Source organism: Eretmochelys imbricata, chromosome 2, assembly GCF_965152235.1.
Source record: "Eretmochelys imbricata isolate rEreImb1 chromosome 2, rEreImb1.hap1, whole genome shotgun sequence".
Classification (NCBI taxonomy): Eukaryota; Metazoa; Chordata; order Testudines; family Cheloniidae; genus Eretmochelys; species Eretmochelys imbricata.
In genome coordinates, this window is record NC_135573.1 from 251662638 (window position 1) to 251683160 (window position 20523).

Here is a 20523-nt window from a genome sequence, read left to right on the forward strand (position 1 = left end):
TGCAGTGCGCGTTTTCTGCCCTTTGAATGTTTAAAAGGGCTTGAAATACTTACCAGATAACTACTAGCCAGTAGACTAAAGCTACTTGCCAGAAGCTGATAAAAAAGTTGATAGCTGTTGAGGGTGCACCCCTTATGGGTCCAGGGGACGCTGCTAGAAAGTGTGAGAAGGGATAATCTGAAAACATCCTATGATAGGATTTTTAGAAGTGCTCAGCATTGGCCTTACTACTTCCACAACTTCACTGGCAGCAGAATTAGGCCAACACTTAATCACTTTTGAAATTCCACATTGAATGCTGTACTGCAGAGTTTGTTTACTTATTCAGAGACAGCAAGAGCATGTCCTATATGGGGAGGATCATGTCCTGTATCTGTCCCTGCTGGGCTCCTATATTTTATGTCATTCTTGACTTGTCTGATAAGTTCTTTTGGAGCATGTTGTCTTCATGCTGAGGTCCACAGCTCTGTTACGATTGGTATTTCAGTCTGTTTGCAGAGTAGGGGCAGAACCAGACCTGTCAGAGACTGGTAGCAAGGGAATGCCCTGCCTTCTGAAGTTCCTTCTGTTTTCTTTTTTGCCTCCCCAGCAGCAGGTGGCTCAACCAGATTCCCTGGATGCAGAGCTTTTCTGAGGAAAATTACAAAATTTATTTCAAATGTTCAGACTAACAATTTGGTTCATTACACCAGATTAGTGTCCCAGGGCTGCATTTTAATTTTTGGGAGCTTCCCCTGAACTCCCCATACCCTTCTGAGGTTTTTCCAGCATCTATAGGGATATCTATAGCTTTAATCAAATGTGGTCACAGGACACTGTCCAGAGGTCATACCTTATGGAGCTACGCAAGAATTACAGAAACAATTTTATCTGGTTTCCAGTCTCAGCAACCCATGCAAAGCTATCACATGAATTCAGTCATCAGTCAGGCACATCTGGTGATGGATTACAGCCTGCTCCTCATCCTATTTTTAGCCTCAGAGAACCAGGGAGAAGCAGAGCAGGGCCCTGTCTGAAGCATCTAAAGGAGGTTTGTTTTCAGAGCATTCCCATTTTACCATGTTCAGACAATTCTTATCTTTTCCTAACTTGGATCATTTTCATTTGGTGTTTCAATGTGCTCCCTACAGACTCTCTCCAGGATCATGGTATCAATAATACTGGATTTAGGGAAGAAGGAAATTTGCGTATCTTTTTCTAGACAATTTTTCTGATGAGGGATCTGTACCAAGAGAAAGCTGAAGCAAACACACCGAGTGATACGGTTCCTGGAGTATCTTGGATTCAGGACAAACACACACATATGGTAGCAAGGAAGTCAGTCATTGACTGGGGATGAGGATAAATACTGTCAAGTACAAGATTTCATCTTAGAAGAATAACAGAAGATGGCCATAATGGACAGCAAGTAGTATCAGAAACAAAAATCCAATTCTTATTGGAGCCTATTATGAATTCTGAACTCATTCACAGGCATGCTTCTATGCTCTAAAGTGTATATGATACCTGGAATTACTAAATAGGTATCTCCTCTGCCTCTTACTCAGTCTTACCTGTTTTCAGAGATCTAGCTCCAGTTGTATATTCTCTGCTTGTTTGTTTGTTTGTAGATTCTCCTGATTCTTTTCAGGAAAGGTTCCAGAAAGAGAGAATACAGCATCCACCAGGTAGAACACAGTGATTAATTGAGGTCTCAGAGCACTGTTCCTTCCATAGATAACAGACTTGGTCTGTTAAACATCAAAGTCCAGTCCTTAGGAGCACTGACAGTTTCAGGGCAGGGTAGTCATGTCTCCTATAGAATATCGAGGTCTGATAGACTGCCACATAGCTCTCAATACATAATTTCACCAAATTCTGCATATTGGTCATCCGGTCATCCAGTCTTAGTGAATGCCATTTCCTTAGTTTTGGCAGAAGTCTTTTCCATGCTTACTGCCCAGTGGAAGATGGAGGATATAACATATGCACTACCTCATTTTGGATATCCATATTAAAAGGATTTCCCTGCTTCTTACCCTGGTGGCACATAGCTATAAAAATCCCATTGTAAGAGCTCTGTGGACCTTGGAATGAAGAATAGAAAAATTATCTGTGATTACATGGAAATTTATTTTCTTAGAGTAACAAGGTCCCCAGATCTGGCCCATCCTGCACACAAATGGATCATACAGAATAGAGATGGCAATGGACATCCAAAGATTTGGGTTTGTTGTTAAGTGCAATTCTCCATCCTTTGTAGTAGGAGAAACCTTTATGCTTTTTTCTGAAAATATAGTTAACACAACCTACTATTTAGGAAGGTATATTTACATAAGAACAGCCATATTGGGGCAGACCAATGGTCCCATCTATCCTAGCATTCTGTCATTTGACAGTGGCCAGTGCCAGGTGCTTCAGAGGGAATGAACAGGACAGTCAATCTTGAGTGATCCATTCCGTCGTCCAGTCCCAGCTCCTGGCAGTCAGAGGCTAGGGACACCCAGATCATGGGGTTGCATCCCTGACCATCTTGGCTAATAGCCATTGATGGACCTATCCTCTATGAATGTATCTAGAACAGTGTTATAGTTTTGGCCTTCACTACATTCCCTTGCAACGAGTTCCACAAAGCTGAAAAGTTCCAGTCTTTTTAATCACTCCTCATACAGAAGCTTTTCCATACCCTTAATCATTGTTGTTGCCCTTCTCTGTATCTTTTCCAATTCTATTGTATCTTTTTTGAGATGGGGTGACCAGAACTGAAATTGAATTATCCTGGCTGTAGAAGTTATCTCAGTGGGAGGGAACTTATGGGAGCAGGGCATTCCCCTGGTGCCAGCATCTGACAAATCTGGTTCTGTCCCCAGCCTGCAAGCAGGTTGACATACACATTGTAATGGATCTGCTGTTCTTATTACTCAAAGAAAAGAAATATTCAGGTAAGCACAGAACACTTTTCCTATTTTACCATCCTGAAAAGAGGGGCAATTATACTTTCTCCTACTAGCAACCGAAGAGGCAGTGGGAGGAGTTTCTCTCTTTCTTACTGCTCTGACAGATGGTAGGAGATAGTCTGCACTCTTCTCCTTCTTTGCTACTGGCAAATAAATGGGAGCTTTACAGTTCTTTCTTTCTCTTTCGTTCTTTCGTCTTCCACTCCCACTTTTCACACCTTTGTTCTGCTTCTTGTAATTTTTCTTAGAGGCAGAATGAAAAGGATCGGTTTCACTCTTGCTCGGTATACAAGTGAGATTTCCATTGAAACTCGAGCTCTTGAGCTATTGCTGCTGAGTATGCTATGAGCAGCTGCTAATGCAGGGAATAGACCTCCACCAAGTAGCAGAGGACTGAACCTCTGCCTTATATTATATGTTTCTAAGCAGTATTAAAGTGAAACGTATAAAAACTTTTCATTAATCTTATTGCTGTTTGAACACTATCTGTAACAGCAGTAAAACTGGTTATATTCTTGTAAATTTTAGTGTGCTGTGGAAGTCATTGACAGCTTTCCACTTGCTATGTATGGTCTTTCTTCAGTCCCTATGGTTTAGTTATTACTTACAAGGTGCCGTATATGTTCATGGCACTCTATGGTAATGTAGGAATTAAAGGTGTAATCATAGAGGTTTTTGCATTTTTGATGTCAGTTACAGTATAAGTGTGTGTGTATTTATATCTATATCAGCTGTATAAAATAATGTCTCAACAATGTGTGTTTTTTCTTAAACATACTAATAACACTATGCAAATTTTAACCACAACATGCATGTTTACGTCCTGTGTATTCTGGGGTGCTGATTTAATTTGAAGAATTTTCCTTCTGACGCCTGGCAGTTTCCAGCATTCTCTAATCAGTATTTTCAATCAGAAACCAAGGCCAGGCAAAAGCTCTCCTGTGTATATTAAAGGGGGAAAAAAGCGAAGCCATGGAGGCGTATGAGAGTACTATATAAAATGACTGTAAATGTTTGTTATCCTCAAAGTTCTGCTGAACGTTGTAAACATTTGAAGAAGAGCTCTTCCAGACAACCTGTTACAGGTTTAGCTAATAGAAATGTACAATAATGAGCATGCTATCGCCATCTTTGAATATGTTTTTTTTTGTTTTGTTTTTAGTATAGTACTATTAAGCTGTGGTCAGATGAGGAAAGTTATACCTTTCTGGTGAAAGTTCTTATAAGTTTCACTTTGATATCGCTAAAAAAGAAAAAAGAGCTAAGGCAGAATCCTCTGCTGCTTGGATGAAGTGTGATGATGCAGTCTCTGGCTTAGCAGCTGCTCATAGCATATTGAGCAGCAGTAGCTCAGTGAATAACTTCCAAGTGTCTCATTAGTTTCACTGGTGCCCTCAACTGTACAGAGAACAGGAGTATATCAGCAAGAAGTATACACACGCTTTCTGTATAAATTGTGAAGTACAAATAGATTTTTAATTAGATTTTGTTGGACTTTTTACAAAAAGAGCACCATTTCACTGCTGTGTTTCAACTACTCTGAAAAGACAATGAAATCCAAAAGGCGAAATCTTAGTATTGTTTATAATATTTATGATTCCCTTTCCCTTCCAAAACACTTGGTGGGGGCGGAGGAACAAAACTAAGTCAAAATTAAGGTCCTTATTCTGTACATGCTTAACTCGACGCATACGAATGGTCCCAATGAGTGTGTTAGTGTTATGTTCAGGAGCTAAATCCTAAGACAAGCAGGAATAAAATATCAAAAAGTCAAGCAGAGTTATGTGATTGTGATCCTCCAGTATGGAGGGCTCCTGGTTATAAAGACAAGATACATGTCTGAAAAATAAGTTGATGGTTTAATGTCTTTGTTGTTTTTCTTTTTCTTTTCTTTTAGTGGGATAGAATGTGCTGAGAGAGCTGTCCAGGAGGAGTACCATTTGCGCCCCCACAGTAGTTCGAAGTAATCTGGATCAGTTTGACTAGAAACTTTTGAATTTTCACTGAAACTTACAACTTGAAGAAAAAAAACTCTCACTTTGAAGGACTAGCTTTTGTTTGTTTGTCTATTGGTTTGGCTTTTTTAATGATAAAATCTATGCGAAGTGCTGTGCATGATGTCGTTAATTCTCTTCTGAAACCCCTAAAGAAATTTCCATTTTGGTTTTGTTATGTCCTTGACATCTGTTGTCCAGGGTGAATGGTTTCTCTCCAGAATCATGTCAGATTTTTTTTGGAGTCACTGCTTGTCTCTCTCAGGTGAGAATATAACGATTTTAAAGAAATATAACTTAGAATAATTACAATACATTTGTATACTTTTGTATTCTGATTCTTGTTTTCCTTATCTTTCTATATGTACCATGACTTTTCTTCTTTGGTGTACAATAGGTGAACTGCTACCTGAGCAGCATATGACTAAATACTTAATTGGATATCAGACATGGGGATCCAAGAATCATTCAACACTTAGCATAAAAGGGGAATGATTTATATGGCATTTAGCAATAAAGAGAAACTATAGTGTGCAGAGAGCAGCATGTAGGAATTGAGTGTCTTTTACTTGTAAATTTTTTACAACTTCTTATTTCTGGGTTGTTTTTGTTTTGCTTGTTATCCATGCACTAAGCAGAATAACTGATCACTATGATTATACCTATTCTTCTGTGCACTAACACTTTACTGGAAGTGCCACATCTAAAATTTGAGACAGGCTAGGCTAGAGTCTGGGAAAGATGTATTCATTTGATTAACTCTGAACACTGTGAGCATTCCTATTGAAATCCGTGTGTGAACAGGTGCAGTCACCTTTATAGGGTGGTGCCCTATGGTGTTATATTGCTGGTGCTTTCAGGAAAATGTTAATTTTCTGTTGCATATGAATGATTGTCCAGGTTTACCTGGCATGTCAGGTAGAATAGAGCGTAATCTGTTAGAGGCAACAGGCACTTCTGATTGTCGTCTTGTGTTGTTGTATGTGGTCTCCTGGTCTTAATTCTGTTTTACTTTGTTAGTGCCTTTCTCTGTAACAGACGTTAATACTTCAAATGAACTTATCCTCATCCTTAAAAATCTGAAGAATGTTGAAATTGGGATTTGTTTAAGGCTGTGGGTGTCTTGGTCATTACAATTACATAAAATGCCTAGGAATTAGGTAGCCATTGCCTTGGATAAACTACAGATTTTTGGTTGTTAGTCAATAATGACATTCCCTAGGTTGGAGAATGCTGATACAATAAAAAGGACTGCTTTATGGACTTTACTTGCAAGAGGTTTTTTTTTCGAGTAGCTAGTTTTGTAAGGTAATGGTTGAAGCTAAATGAACAGGCTGTCTTGAATGAATCTACAAAACCTGATATTTGCATTTTAGTACTATAGTTGTTACTTGCTCCTTCTCCCCCCAAAATAATACCTTAATTTCAGGTTAGCAAAAGTGAGGAACATCTCTAAAGTTTCTTTTCATTGTATGGGTTCAGGAATTGTCCTTCAGTGTTTTGTGTAAACTTTCATACTAATCCTTTATTTAAAAATGGTAGGAAGTAGAACATTATTCAAATTGCTAAACAATATTTTACAAGCTATAATAATGCTCTTCAAGCAAAAGAAGTATTGTTGCATAGATCTAAAAGGTTTATTTTTAACTTCCTATTAGATTTCATCTGAAGACCGAAGTGTGCTGTGGGCTTTGATTACTTTTTATGGAGGGGATTGCCAGCTGAGCCTCAATAATAAGTGTACTCATTTGGTTGTGCCTGAGCCAAAGGGGGTAAGAGTTTATGACATGTACAATCTTTCCTGGTGTAGTTCTCATTTGCTTCTGAATAATCAAACAATTTTCACCTTTCCTGAAGTTCTTTAGAGTCTCAAATTGCTTGCTGGATTTGAACAGCTGAACTGATCATGTTAATGCTTTGCAGCTAATTGTCTCATATTTATTTTCCCTAAAGCTTTGAGTTTGATTAATTCAAAAGATATCCCAGCTTCAATTTATGTATTCTAATCTGATTTGTAGCTGCATACAAACTTTAGACATCAAATAGTTATTTGATAAATAACTGGCTTTACAGTTGCCTTCCTAGTTACTCATAATCACTAGTCAGTAGAGCATGTGCATTAGTTAGTATATGTTCTTTATAAAGGAATATCCTGGAATATTTTTGATTGAGAAATAAACAGAATATGTCCTGAAGAAAAATTACAAGGCTAGAGTAGAAATACTGTAAAACAACATATTGACTCTCTAATCTTATTACTGGACTATCACTGAAAAAAGATTTGCAGTGCCTTCCATTTTGTTGACATTTTAGGGGTATGTGTATGGGGAGAAGAATCCAAAAGGAAACCCTAAATAACAAAATCCCCAAAGGATTTTCCTCTTGGAGGAAGATGAAGGGTTATTTTGTCCCACTAATTACTGCACCATATTTTGATGAAAAATACTGAGCATTTATACATAATTTTTAATATTCAGAGCTCTTCACAAACCCCAGCTAACCTTCAGATTAAATAAGTGGTATTGTCTTTATACAGATGGGGAAACTGAATAACAGAGGCTAAGGGATTTGCTAAAGATGGCACATGGAGACAACACCAGTACAGAGTCTTATAGTGTCCTATTAGTAATGCTCTAGTTATGGCAGTTCCAGTATAATTACTTATGTCAGGAGAAAAAAAGTCCTAGTGTGTTTGTTCTCAAACCATAATTAAATATTTTAAAAAAACCAAACCACAAAATATTCTACTTAGACATTTCTAGCTACCTGATACAGCAAGGTTTTCCTTGGTTTTTGTTTTGTTCTTTGGTAACTTAGGCACTGATCCTGCAAGTACTTCAACACATGCTTGACATTATGGATGTGAATGGTCTAAAAAAATTGTGACGGTAAGCGTGTGTCTGAAGGCTTGCTGAATTGGGGGTCTAAAATATATACTTTAAACTTGTGTAGACCTTTGTCAAGTTTGGAAATTTTTGATTGAGAAATAATTTTTTTATAAATGTTTGCAAAGTACATAGTGTCTGTATGTAGTACATTGATTCAATTTACTACCATCCCACCAACAGTGTGATTTTTGTTTTTTTTCACAGCTATAAAATTAATCTGGGAAATCTTTGGGCCTCTTGTGGCCTGGAGTTGGGAGAAGGAAAAGGTATTCCTATTGATTGTGTGCAGGAATCTTAGTATTCCTCCCTCTCTTCCCCCCCCCTTTTCCCCACCTTCCAAAATAAATAAATAAAACTAAAACACTATATCAACCAGTACAGTTTAATAGGTTCCAGTACGTACGTAGTACTGGTATCCAAAGCATACATTGAATGATTCAGAAGCCTTGAAATGACTGATATGTCTATTGTGACCCAGGAACCTCTTAGTGCCAGAGGGCATAGGGGATGCATAGGGTTTTACAGGGATCCTCTGGGTCAGATATATGCATATTAAGTTCACCTAAGGGTGGCATGTGAGGTGTCTGTCAAGACGCAGTAACCCACTGGTCGCCATGATCATTTTGAAATGTATGTAAGTATAGTATTTAAGGAGTTATTTCTCTGTACTGGAAATTATGTTCTCAAAGCCTTGGAGTTAAGGCAGGAAACCAAAAGGTGACTTGTCTTAAACAGGTTCCTTTCAAGAAGTAGCAGACGCTTATTTGTCTATCTGGTCATTATATATTGTGTGTCTTATAATGGAAGCCTATTTACATATGGAGCCAGATGCTAATTAAATGATTGCAAAGCCCACAAGAGAGGGAGACCCCAAGAGAAAACAGTCAGCAGGGAATGTCTTGTGTATGAATAAGAACAAAGACTATTGTAATATGTCTAAGGCAGTGGTTCTCAATTTGCAGCCCATGGTCAGCTTGCGGCCTGATCAGCACACAGCAGCAGCCCATGTGACATCCTCAGGGCCATGTGGGTAGTATTGGATGCAGCCCACATAACATATTGTGGGCCGCATTTGCGGGCCACAGTAGTAACTAGGTTGAGAACCACTGGTCTAAGGGTACCAAGAAACACCCAGCATCCTTCACCAAGGAGACAAGCTGACAGTATGGCTTGTCTCATGAAAAAGGGATCACAGCCTTCCTGGATGAAAAATGCTAGAAGGGCTTTGGGAGTGAACTTCTGCTCTATAAGACATGAAGTATTTATAGGTTCTAGAATGCATGTTAGGACTCTTTTATATGTAACCATTTGTTTCCAGTACTTCTACTTGCTATCACTTGAATCTCTATTCTTTTGGTAAATAAAACTGTTGCTTGTATTTATTTATAAACTTGTTTGAGTGCTGTATGTTAAGTGGAGTGGTGATCTAAGTTGTAACTGAGAAGCTGGGATATACTGCTTCTTTGAGAGAAATGAATCCCTGAATACTGCAAATGGCCTATTGAGCAGAGGCTAGACACGCCAGGGAGATGCTTGGAAGGCTCAGGAGTTGCCTATCTCTAACACAGGGGTGGGCAAACTTTTTGGCCCGAGGGCCACATCTGGGTATAGAAATTGTATGGCAGGCCATGAATGCTCACGAAAACTGGGGGTTGGGGTGCCGGAGGGGGTGAGGGCTCTGGGGTGGGGCTGAGGATGAGGGGTTAGGGGTGCAGGAGGGTGCTCTGGGCTGAGACTGAGGGCTTGGGAGGGCGATCAGGGGTGGGGCAGTGGATTGGGGCACAGGAGGGGGTCAGGGATGTAAGCTGTAGGGTGCGCTTACCTCAAGCAGCTCCCAGAAGCTGTGGCATGTCCCCCCTCTGGCTTCTACACAGAGGCGCAGCCAGGCTGCTCTGCGCACTGCCACGTCCGCAGGTGACCCCCTGCCGTGGTTCCCGGCCAGTGGGAGTTGCGGGTTGGCACTTGGGCTGGGCCAGTGTGTAGAGCCCCCTGGCTGCCCCTATGCTTAGGAGCCGGAGGGGGGACCTGCTGTTGCTTCTGGGAGCCGCGTGGAGCAAGGCAAGCCCCTGACCCCGCTCCTCAGCAGGAGCTCGACGGCCAGATTAAAACATCCGGAGGGCCGTAATTTGTCCACCCCTTCTCTAACATGTAGAGAGAGAGGGGCCTGCATAGGCTTAGAGGAGAGCTTGTGTTGCCTGTGGCTGGTTGAGTCAGGAAGCTGACCCATGGCAGGCATAGACAAGGCTTCTGACCCTAAGGGCAGGTGGTAGTGAAGTGTCTCACAATCCTGGTTACCCCCAGGAAGTATCACATCTACACTGTAATATCTAAGCACCAGAAACTGAGTGGAAGATTTGGTTTATTTGCATTTACTTGCAAATAAACTGTCTTGTATTAAAAATGTTAGGTGCGTTTAACAAGTTTATTTTAGATTAAGCAAAATAAGTATTTCCTTCAGTGCCTAATACAAATATTTACTGAACAGTTCATTTGAGGATCATCGGTGCAGTAGTGAGTGAAATTAATTTGTCCCATTGTTATGTTTTCTTCAGTGTTCAGATATAACTACATTATTTTTAGTTATAAGTTTTACAGGTTACCTGCTTTTTGCTCACATTAAAAAATCTCCAGGTTCTTTGACACAGACTGTCAAAGTAGGCTTCTAAAATTTGTCCACAATCTTATTAGCTCCCTCCAGTAGATCATCTGAATAGTCAGAGGAATGATAGTATTCTGTGTCTGGTAAATTTGTGTAGTATGTATCTGGTGCTTAGCCATAAGGACCTAAACCCATTCAGAAACTCATCTTCCTTATTGATACCCTCCTTACTTTATATGAGCACTGAAAGCAAATTTTACTTTTGAAAAAATTGTTTTCTTGTTGTTTTGTGGTAGGGGACCTGAGCATGTTTGTCAGAATCTGAGAGGGGGTGGAAAGTGGGACGGGTTTTCACCTTGCATGTCATATGATCCCCTTTTTTTCTTTAATTCTTTCCCCTTTCTCTTCCTGTCTAATGCCACACATGCAGTATACTCCTGCTGCTGCTAGAGGATTCATCTTAACACAGTGGAGTCGCATCATACGCGCATTTAACTTACGTGAATTCAACTATATGCATTCGGCAAAAAAAAAAGAAAAATAACAATAACTCGTGGCGGTGGAGTACTGTACAGGAGTCGACAGGAGAGCTCTCGGGAATCGATTTATAAATTTTTTGTATTTTTTGTACAACATGGCCCCTAAACGCAAGCCAACTACTTCATCTGGTGCCCAACCTCAGAAACAGCGATCTGTTCCAACGCTGGAGGAAAAACTGGCTGTGTTGGACTTATCGAGAGACGGTATGTCGGTCTCCGTAGCGCGTAAATATGTCCGCAACGAACGTAGCATCTGTGCCATCAAGATTCGAGAGAGAGAAATTCATCAAGCTGTGGCGTCAAGTACTCCAGTAACTGCTAAGGTGACGAGCCAAGTGCATGGTAAGACTTTAGTAAAGACTGAAAAGGCATTAAACTTATGGCTGGAAGACATGAACCATAAATGTGTGCCTATCGATGGCAACACATTGTGAGAAAAGGCTCTTAGCCTCTATGCACTGTTCAAACCTCCCGCCGAAGAGGGAGAGCCTTCTGATGAGAAGGAATTCAAAGCCAGCCAAGGTTGGCTTAACAGTTTTAGGAACCGCTTCAACCTCAGAAACGTTCAGACTACTGGTGAAGCTGCATCTGCCAATGAAGAGGCAGCAAAAGCCTACCCCAACAATTAAAGAAAATCATAGAAGAAAAGGGCTATCTTCCGGAACAAGTTTTAATGTTGACGAGATTGAGCTCTTCTGGGAAAAAAAAATGCCCAACCGCACTTACACTTCAAAATCAGAAAGACAAGCCCCTGGCTTCAAAGCAGCTAAAGACCATGTGACTGTGTTGTTAAGTGGCAGTGCGGCTGGACATTTAATAAAGCCGGGCTTGCTCTACAGGGCTGCAAATCCCTGTGCCCTAAAAGGCAGGAACAAAAATCTCCTGCCTGTGTTCTGGTAATCAAATAAAAAGGCTTGGGTGACAACAGCATTATTTCTGGATTGGTTCCGGAGGTCAAGCGGTACCTCGAAGAGAAAGGACTTGACTTTAAAGTGTTGCTGATCATAGACAAAACTTCTGGCCATCCTGAGGCACTCCGATTTGCGCATAACGACATTGAAGTAGTCTTTCTCACTTTTTTATTCTTTCATTCTTCCATCTCTCTCTGTTTTTGACTATATGCGATTTTCGCCTTACGTGCTGATTTTAGAACCTAACCCCCGCGTAAGATGCGACTCCACTGTATGGTACACAGAAGTCATTTCTCAGTTTTCCTTCCATCTGCTTACCTGCCACATTAACTTTTTCATCAAATGGTGCAGAAAAAACTAATAGTGTTCCTAGACTTTGGTTTTTGCTCTGGCAGGATGATATGCTATTAGTAAAGCAGCCATTGTGTTTGTTCACAGGAGAATTTAGCTGCTCTCCCCTTCCCCTTCCTTGGGCTATAGGGCTTCTTCGTTATTTTTGGTCTTCTATCACAGAAAAATATCTTGGGTATTTTTTCCACACTTTTTTGACGGTGCATTTATTCCTGTGGAGGAGGTCAGCTGTTTGATATCTTTGACTCCCTTATTCTGGTACAGAAGTTTGAAACTCCTTTCCTGACCTAATCTCCCCTCTTCCTTAAGCACCCCTTCTGAAGACACACTTCTTTTATTAAACCTACAAATCCTCTCTCCTCAATCATAACAAAACTGATTTTTTGATGTGGATGTGGAGCCCTGTTGACTTCACTGGGGCTTTCCACGGGCACAGTGGTCTGCGTATGTGCTATGTATTGGGGGATCTAAGCCCTACGTTCTGCCCTAAAAAGCTTATAAACACTATGTTTTATGTTTTGAGCTCGATGCATATTGTGACAGGGTCAGGCCAGATGGCTACAGGAGAGTAATAGAAGGCAGATATATTAGCCCCAGGTTAAGTAGGTCCCTTTTCCCCGGTAAGCTAACAGGGAAGGTTCCAGAACAATCAGGAACCTTCTGGAGACAATTAAGACAGGCTGATTAGAACACCTGCAGCCAATCAAGAAGCTGCTAGAATCAATTAAGGCAGGCTAATCGGGGCTCCTGGGTTTAAAAAGGAGCAGACTTCAGTTTGTGGTGCACGTGTAAGGAGCTGGAAGCAAGAGGCACTAGGAGCTGAGAGTGAGAATGCATACTGTTGGAGGACTGAAGAGTACAAGCATTATCGGACACCAGGAGGAAGGTCCTATGGTGAGGATAAAGAAGGTGTTGGGAGGAGGCCATGGGGAAGTAGCCCAGGGAGTTGTAGCTGTCGCACAGCTGTTCCAGGAGGCACTCTAGACAGCTGCATTCCACAGGGCCCTGGGCTGGAACCCGGAGTAGAGGGCGGGCCTGGGTTCCCTCCAAACCTCCCAACTCCTGGTCAGACACAGGGGGAGTCAACCTGGACCGTGGGTTCACAAAAATGGCCAAACTGAGGGCTGCCGTGAAGCTCCAAGGCGAGCAAATCCTCCAATAAGCGCAAGACCCACCAAGATAGAGGAGGAACTTTGTCACAACTGGTGTCAGGAATGGGATTTGGTGTGCACAGCACAGCGGAAGAAGGAGGATGTTGGGGGGTGGGAGGGAGAGGGATTTTTTTTTTTCACCACAATGGAGGATGTAGTGCAGGCACTGATGCAAGCCACGGCTGCCCAGCAGGAGGCTACCTGTGTCCAGGCAGCCGTCCAACAGGAGGCTGTGCAGCTGCAGCAAGAGACTAATCGCCTGCTGATGGACCAGGCTGCTCAAGACTGGGCTATGTTGCAGGAACTGGTAAACCAGGTAAAGGCCCTTACAGAGCTGAACCCCCACGGCCATGATGGGACGCAGATCATGCAGGCCAGCAATTAGCTGCAGAAGATGACACGGGAGGATGATGTAGAGGCATACCTCCTGGCCTTTGAGAGGACAGCCCTGTGGGAGGCTTGGCCCCAAGAGCAGTGGTCTCGCATCCTCGCTCCATTCCTGTGTGGGGAGGCCCAGAAGGCCTACTATGATTTGCCTGAAGAGGCTGCAGCAGACTACCCCCAGCTGAAAGCAGAAATCCTGGCCAGATCTGGGGTAACGACCGCAGTGCGGGCCCAGCGATATCATGAGTGGAGCTACCAGGAAAACAAAACCCCATGGTCCCAATTATATGACCTCATCCATCTCGCACGAAAGTGGTTACGAACTGAGTCACAGAGTTCAGAGAAGGTAGTAGAGGTTCTTGTGATCAACGGGTACATGAGGACTACTGCCAGACCTTCGTGCCTGGGTAAGCCAGAACGAACCTTCCACCTACGAAGAGGTTGTCACGCTGGTAGAAAGGCGAAGGACGGTGAGGGAGCTGACCCGACCAGTTAAGGAAGAAGCACGCCGGGTTAAACTAGCAGCACCAAGCCCTAGAGCTCAGGTGACTGGGTCACCAGGAGAGCCCAGGGGGAAAAAGAGAAGGGCTGAAGGCCCACCAGAAGCCACAAAGAGTCGGAGCACTGAGGGGGAAGAGGATCGTGATGTTAGACTGCCCAAACCAAGAGACCGGGGAATGCCTAGGGCTCCATACAGATGTTACACCTGCGGGGAGTGGGGACACATAGCTGCACAGTGTCCCAATGCCAAGGAGCCTATGCAGTGTAACCTGGGGAACTGGGCAGACCCATGCACCTTAATCCTCCTTGTGGGGGTCTCACTAACCCCACATATGTACACCAGACCAGTAAAGCTAAATGGGGTAGAGACCACAGCACTAGTTGATTCGGGGAGTACTATCACACTTGTCTCAGGGAACCTCGTGAAGCGTAGTCAGCTGCTGTGGGCTAAGCGTACAGGGATAACATGCGTCCATGGGACAGTTGGTTATTACCCCACCATCCCAGTAAAAATCGAGATTCAGGGGAACATTGCTGAGGTAGCAGCAGGTGTAGTCCCTAAACTCCCATACCCGGTGCTCATAGGGAGGGACTTCCCAGGGTTTGAAGACTTACTCCCGGTCGGGGAATTGGAGAAACGGGGAAGCCCTGAAAGTAGTGAGGCATCCACAGTAGACTGTCAACCCCCAACCTTCTCTGAAATATCCCCAAATTTGTTCTCCACTCCCAGACAGCGTAGAAAGACGAAAAGGGAAAGAAGGGCAGCTAAGGCCTTGGGAACCAGAATACTGGCCCAAAGTCAGAGGGTCGCTCTTGTAGGTAGGCAGACCCGAGCAGCTGAAAAGGAGGCCACCTAGGAGGGAGAAGCACCCAAGTCTGACCCACACCCTAATGCCTCTGAACCAGTAGAGGCAACAGAGACTGGCTCCCTAGATCTCGGGCAGATTAGCCCCGGGAGAGGAAATTTTGGACGGGACCAGGCTGAAGACCCAAGGTACGACAACATTAGGAAGGAGGTGACCGAAATAGATGGGGGTCCCCATGGAAGGGAAAACCCATGGACCAGGACCCTACTTCATAATGAAGAAGAATCTCTTATACCGGGTTGCACCAGTACAGGGGCAGAAGGTACAGCAGATCCTAGTACCTCAAAAACACCAGAATGCTGTATTAAGTCTGGCCCATAGTCCTTTATTTGGGGGTAGAGAAGACCCTGGCACGAGTCCTGCAACGATTCTTCTGGCCCGGAGTACATGAAGAAGTGCGGAGGTACTGTGCATCCTGCCCGGAGTGTCAGCTGCATTGTTCCCATCCCTACTTGAGGGTAGCTTCAGTACCCCTTCCCATCATAGAGGTCCCCTTCGAGCGAATAGCCATGGACCTAGTGGGACCCTGGAGAAGACAGCTCGGGGCCACCAATATATACTTGTCATTCTGGATTATGCTACTCGCTACCCAGAAGCCGTCCCCTTGCGGAACACGGCCTCTAAAACGATAGCTAAAGAGTTGGTGGGGATCTTTGCCCAAGTGGGGCTACCAAAGGAAATATTAACAGACTAAGGTACCCCATTTATGTTGAAGCTAATGAAGGATCTCAGTATGCTGCTCCATATACATACTCTGAGAACTTCAGTCTATGATCTGCAGACTGATGGGCTGGTAGAAAGGTTTATCCAAACCTTCAAGGCAATGGTAAGGAGAGTGGTAAGTTGGGACGGGAAGGATTGGGACACCCTACTACCCTACCTTATGTTTGCAATCTGGGAGGTACCGCAGGCTTCAACTGGATTTTCCCCCTTTGAATTATTACACTGACGCCACCCCTGTGGCATACTAGATATTGCAAAAGAAATCTGGGAAGAGGAACCTGATGAGGGGAGAAATATAACTGACCATGTGTTGCAGATGCGAGAACGGATAGCCCGGGTCACCCCTATTGTACGGGAACATTTGGAAAAGGCGCAGGAGGCCCAGCGAACCCATTACAATCACCAGGCAAAAGTCCGACAGTTCCAACCAGGGAATCGGGTGATGGTGTTGGTACCCACGACAGAAAGCAAGCTTTTGTCCCAATGACAGGGGCCCTATGAGTTGGTTGAACCTGTGGGGGAAGTAACCTACAAGGTGCGGCAGCCAGGATGCCGGAAACAAGAACAAATTTATCACATTAACCTCTTAAAGCGTTGGCACCAACGAGAGGCGTGTGTAGTGGCCCAAGAGACCCCGCTCCAGGGAAATAACATGCAGGAGCAGATCTGGATATCCCCTGATCTGACACCAAACCAGAAGAAGGAGGTAACTGAGATGATCAGCCGATACCAGGACATGTTTTCAACCAAACCAGGTCGGACCATTAAAGCATATCACCACATTATCACAGACCCTGGGGCAAAAGTAACTTTAAGGCCCTATCGGGTCCCAGCGGCAAAAAGGGAGGAGATCAAGGCAAAGGTAAAAAGGATGTTGGAGCTGGGAGTCATTGAAGAGTCCCGCAGTCAGTGGTCAAGCCCGATTGTGTTGGTACCCAAGCCCGATGGCACCACTAGGTTTTGTAATCACTTTTGCTGGCTGAATGAGATATCCAAATTTGATGCATACCCCGTATCGATGTGTTAGTTGACTGCCTGGGCAATGCCCAATTTTTGACCACCCTTGATTTAACAAAGGGATAGTGGCAGATTCCCCTTGCCAAAGATGCGAAAGAAGAGACGGCATTCTCTACACCAGAGGGTCTGTTTCAATATATTTATTGTTCTTCCTTTTAGACTGCATGGGGCACCTGCCACCTTCCAGCATCTTATGGACAAGCTCCTATGGCCCCATACCAGTTATGCAGTGGCATACCTGCATGATGTGATTATTCACACCCCCGACTGGGAAGCCCACTTAGGAAAGGTGGAAGCGGTTCTGGACACGCTAAAACGGACTGGCCTCACAGCCAACGCAGCCAAGTGTGCTATAGGGCTAGCCAAGGCTAAATACCTTGGCTATATTGTAGGAAAGGGCATGGTCAAGCTCCAACTAAACAAACTAGAGGCTATCCAAAATTGGCCCCGGCCGAATCAGAAAAGCAAGTCCGGGCATTCCTGGGTGTGGTGGGGTACTACCGACAATTTGTTCCCCATTTTGCTACCAGGGTGAGTCCCTTGACCTGATAAAAGCCTGATAAAAGACCGGGGTCCAGACATGGTGAAGTGGACAGATGTCGCAGAAAAAGCATTCATGGATCTAGGGACAGCCCTCTGCAGTAACCCCATGCTTATAGCCCCAGGCTTCCACAAAGAATTCATTTTACAAACAGATGCATCTGAAGTAGGAGTGGGAGCTGTCCTATCGCAGATGGTCAGAGATGAAGAACACCCAATCCTCTACCTCAGCAGGAAACTCCTCCCGAGAGAGCAGAAGTATGCCGTGGTTGAAAGAGAGTGCCTAGCTGTGAAATGGGCCATGGAAAAACTACGTTATTACCTTCTGGGACGACGGTTTACCCTTGTGACCGACCATGCACCCCTCTAGTGGATGCAGCGAAATAAAGAGAAGAACACAAGGGTGACCAGATGGTTCCAGTCCCTACAACCTTTCCAATTCACCATACAACATCGGGCTGGAAGCCACTATGGCAATGCAGATGGCTTGTCTTGAGTACACTGCCTGTCGTCCCAAGTTGCCCAACCCTGTAGTGTTGAGCAGAGTGGGGGGATATGTGACAGAGTCGGGCCAGATGGCTACAGGAAAGTAATAGAAGGCAGATGTATTAGCCCCAGGTTAAGTAGGTCCCTTTTCCTAAGGGTAAGCTAACAGGGAAGGTTCTAGAACAATCAGGAACCTTCCGGAGACAATTAAGACAGACAGGCTGATTAGAACACCTGCAGCCAATCAAGAAGCTGCTAGAATCAATTAAGGCAAGCTAATCGGGGCACCTGGGTTTAAAAAGAAGCTTACTTCAGTTTGTGCTGTGCATGTAGGGCGCTGGGAGCAAGAGGTGCGAGGAGCTGAGAGTGAGAACACCTACTGTTGGAGGACTGAAGAGTACAAGTATTATCAGACATCAGGAGGAAGGTCCTGTGGTGAGAATGAAGAAGGTGTTGGGAGGAGGCCATGGGGAAGTAGCCCAGGGAGTTGTAGCTGTCACGTAGCTGTTACTGGAGCCACTGTAGACAGCTGCAATCCACAGGGCCCTGGGCTGGAACCTAGAGTAGAGGACGGGCCCGGGTTCCCTCCATCCCCCCAACTCCGTACTTGATATCAGAGGAGTTGACCTGGACTGTGGGTTCCACCAGGGGGGAAGGTCTCTGGCCTGTTCCCCGATCCACTAGGTGGATCAGCAGAGACTGCAGGGATTGTTGTTCTTCCTTTCCCCATGCTGGCCAGTGATGAGGCTAACTGAGTGAACGGCAGATTTGAGCCACGAAAGTGGCCAAACTGAGAGCTGCCGTGAACCTCTGAGGTGAGAAAATCCGCCAATAAGCGCAGGACCCACCAGGGCAGAGGAGGAACTTTGTCATACCTTTTATACATAATGCCCAGAACTCTGTCAGGCGCTCCACGGAAACACACAAAAAGTCATTTCTGTGCCTTTCCATGTAAAGATAACATAACAAAGGGAGACAAACAAAAAGGTGGCAGGTAGGGGTCATGGGGCTAAGGCTTACAAATGTAACATGAGTTTGCTTTTGCGGGTTCCACGTTTACCTTTATTTTGGGTTTGTAGAGGTCTTCCTGTCTCTATGTGGTGGTGGAGGGATGTTTAAAATGAGGTGGCAGTGAGTGGGGAGAGGGGGGATGAAAGGAAGTAAGAAAGGAAAGGAAGTAAGATCAAGGGAGAAGTAGAAAGTTGGGACAGGGAGAAGGAGACCAAAGGGATGGAAAGAGAAGTTGATGGAGGAAATAGGATTGTAGGAATTGCCATACTGTATCAGACTAGTAGTCTATCTAGACCAGCATCTGATTTGTGACAATGGCCAGAACAAGATACTTCAGAGGAAGGGGTAAGAAACTCCATAGTGAGCAGTTATGGGTTAACTGATTTATACAAGCAGTATCTTCCTTAGGTCCTGGGCATGAGGGTTTATATCCTTTCTGGTATTTAATTCTATTAATGTAAATGTAGTATCCTTATTATCTGTACAATCCTTTTTTGAATCCTATTGAATGCTTGGCCTCTGATATCTTGTGGGGGTGAGGCCCACAGATTGTTCTCTTATCCGTTTTAAATAAGTCATTCAATTTAATTGAACATCCTCTTCTATTATGAAAGAGAGTAAATAGAATGGAAATAGGGAGAGCATGATGGAGAGAAACATGGTGGGCAGGGAGGTTGAGGTTTGCTTCAGGAGTAGAATAACTTGGACTAGGGTAGGTTGGGATGCTAATTGTGTTACAGTAGCACCCAGAGGCCCTAGTTGTGCAGGGAGCTATAAAAGACGTTACCCCAAAATGTGTACAAACTAATTCATTAAAGGTAAGAGGCAGCAGGCTTGTGGGAATTGGGGTGAGGCAGGGATAATAGAAACAACAATGCATGGTTATGTAGACGAGTAATGTGCACAATTAGGAACAGAGAGCTGTTCATCTGTAAAGTGACCATAGATCTGTTTGTAAAAGTCTGATGTCAGGAAGTTGGCGTGGGTGTGAAAGGCTGTTGTTGCTGGTAGAGGAAAAGGAGCTATAGCTTTTAGGCCAATCCAGAATGTCTCCTGCTGGTGCTGTGCCCCAACATGAGCAATGTAAGAGGCGAAGCTGCTGAGCTAATATTTTAACAATGGCTCCCTTATAGATTTGGGTAGGAGTGGAGTGTGGTGAACCGGGACCGTGGTGAACCGGGACCGTGACTCTCAACCATCCAATCTACCAGTGTGCAATACAAGCAATAGAAATGTGTAACAGACTGTTAAACATGAGGCGCCTGTATTTTGTTATGCATTGTACCATTATAGATTATAATGGATTTTTAACTATAAATTCAGTTTTAAAGGAAGCTTTCTCACTGTGTGAATTAAATAAACTGTGTTTAAAAATGAGAGCTGGAAAAATCAGATGCCATCATTTGCAGTCGTAAGGACTCTTCGTATGGACTGTAAACTGGATTTGAACTCTGGACCTTCAGATCCCTAGCACAGACCTCTAATTCTTGAGTTATCCTCAGATTTGGCACATGGGGTTTGTAAGGCAGTATGACTGAGACTTGTTTGCTCTGTTAAAGTCCTGTTCTGAGCTCTGTCTGAAGTGACCTTCTACATTTCCACAGTTAACTTATTTGTAAAATCAGT

The 20523-nt window shown here is 43.8% G+C and overlaps 1 protein-coding gene across 2 annotated transcripts in view; it reads left to right on the top strand.

The window, feature by feature from the left end:
* Positions 1-20523, top strand: part of PAXIP1 (PAX interacting protein 1) — a 92377-nt gene that overhangs the window by 16529 nt on the left and 55325 nt on the right. For both annotated transcript variants that reach the window (XM_077808383.1, XM_077808384.1), the window contains exons 4-5: positions 5132-5195; positions 6589-6702. In XM_077808383.1, the coding sequence (XP_077664509.1) occupies positions 5132-5195; positions 6589-6702 (178 nt within the window). The remainder of the gene's footprint in view (positions 1-5131; positions 5196-6588; positions 6703-20523) is intronic.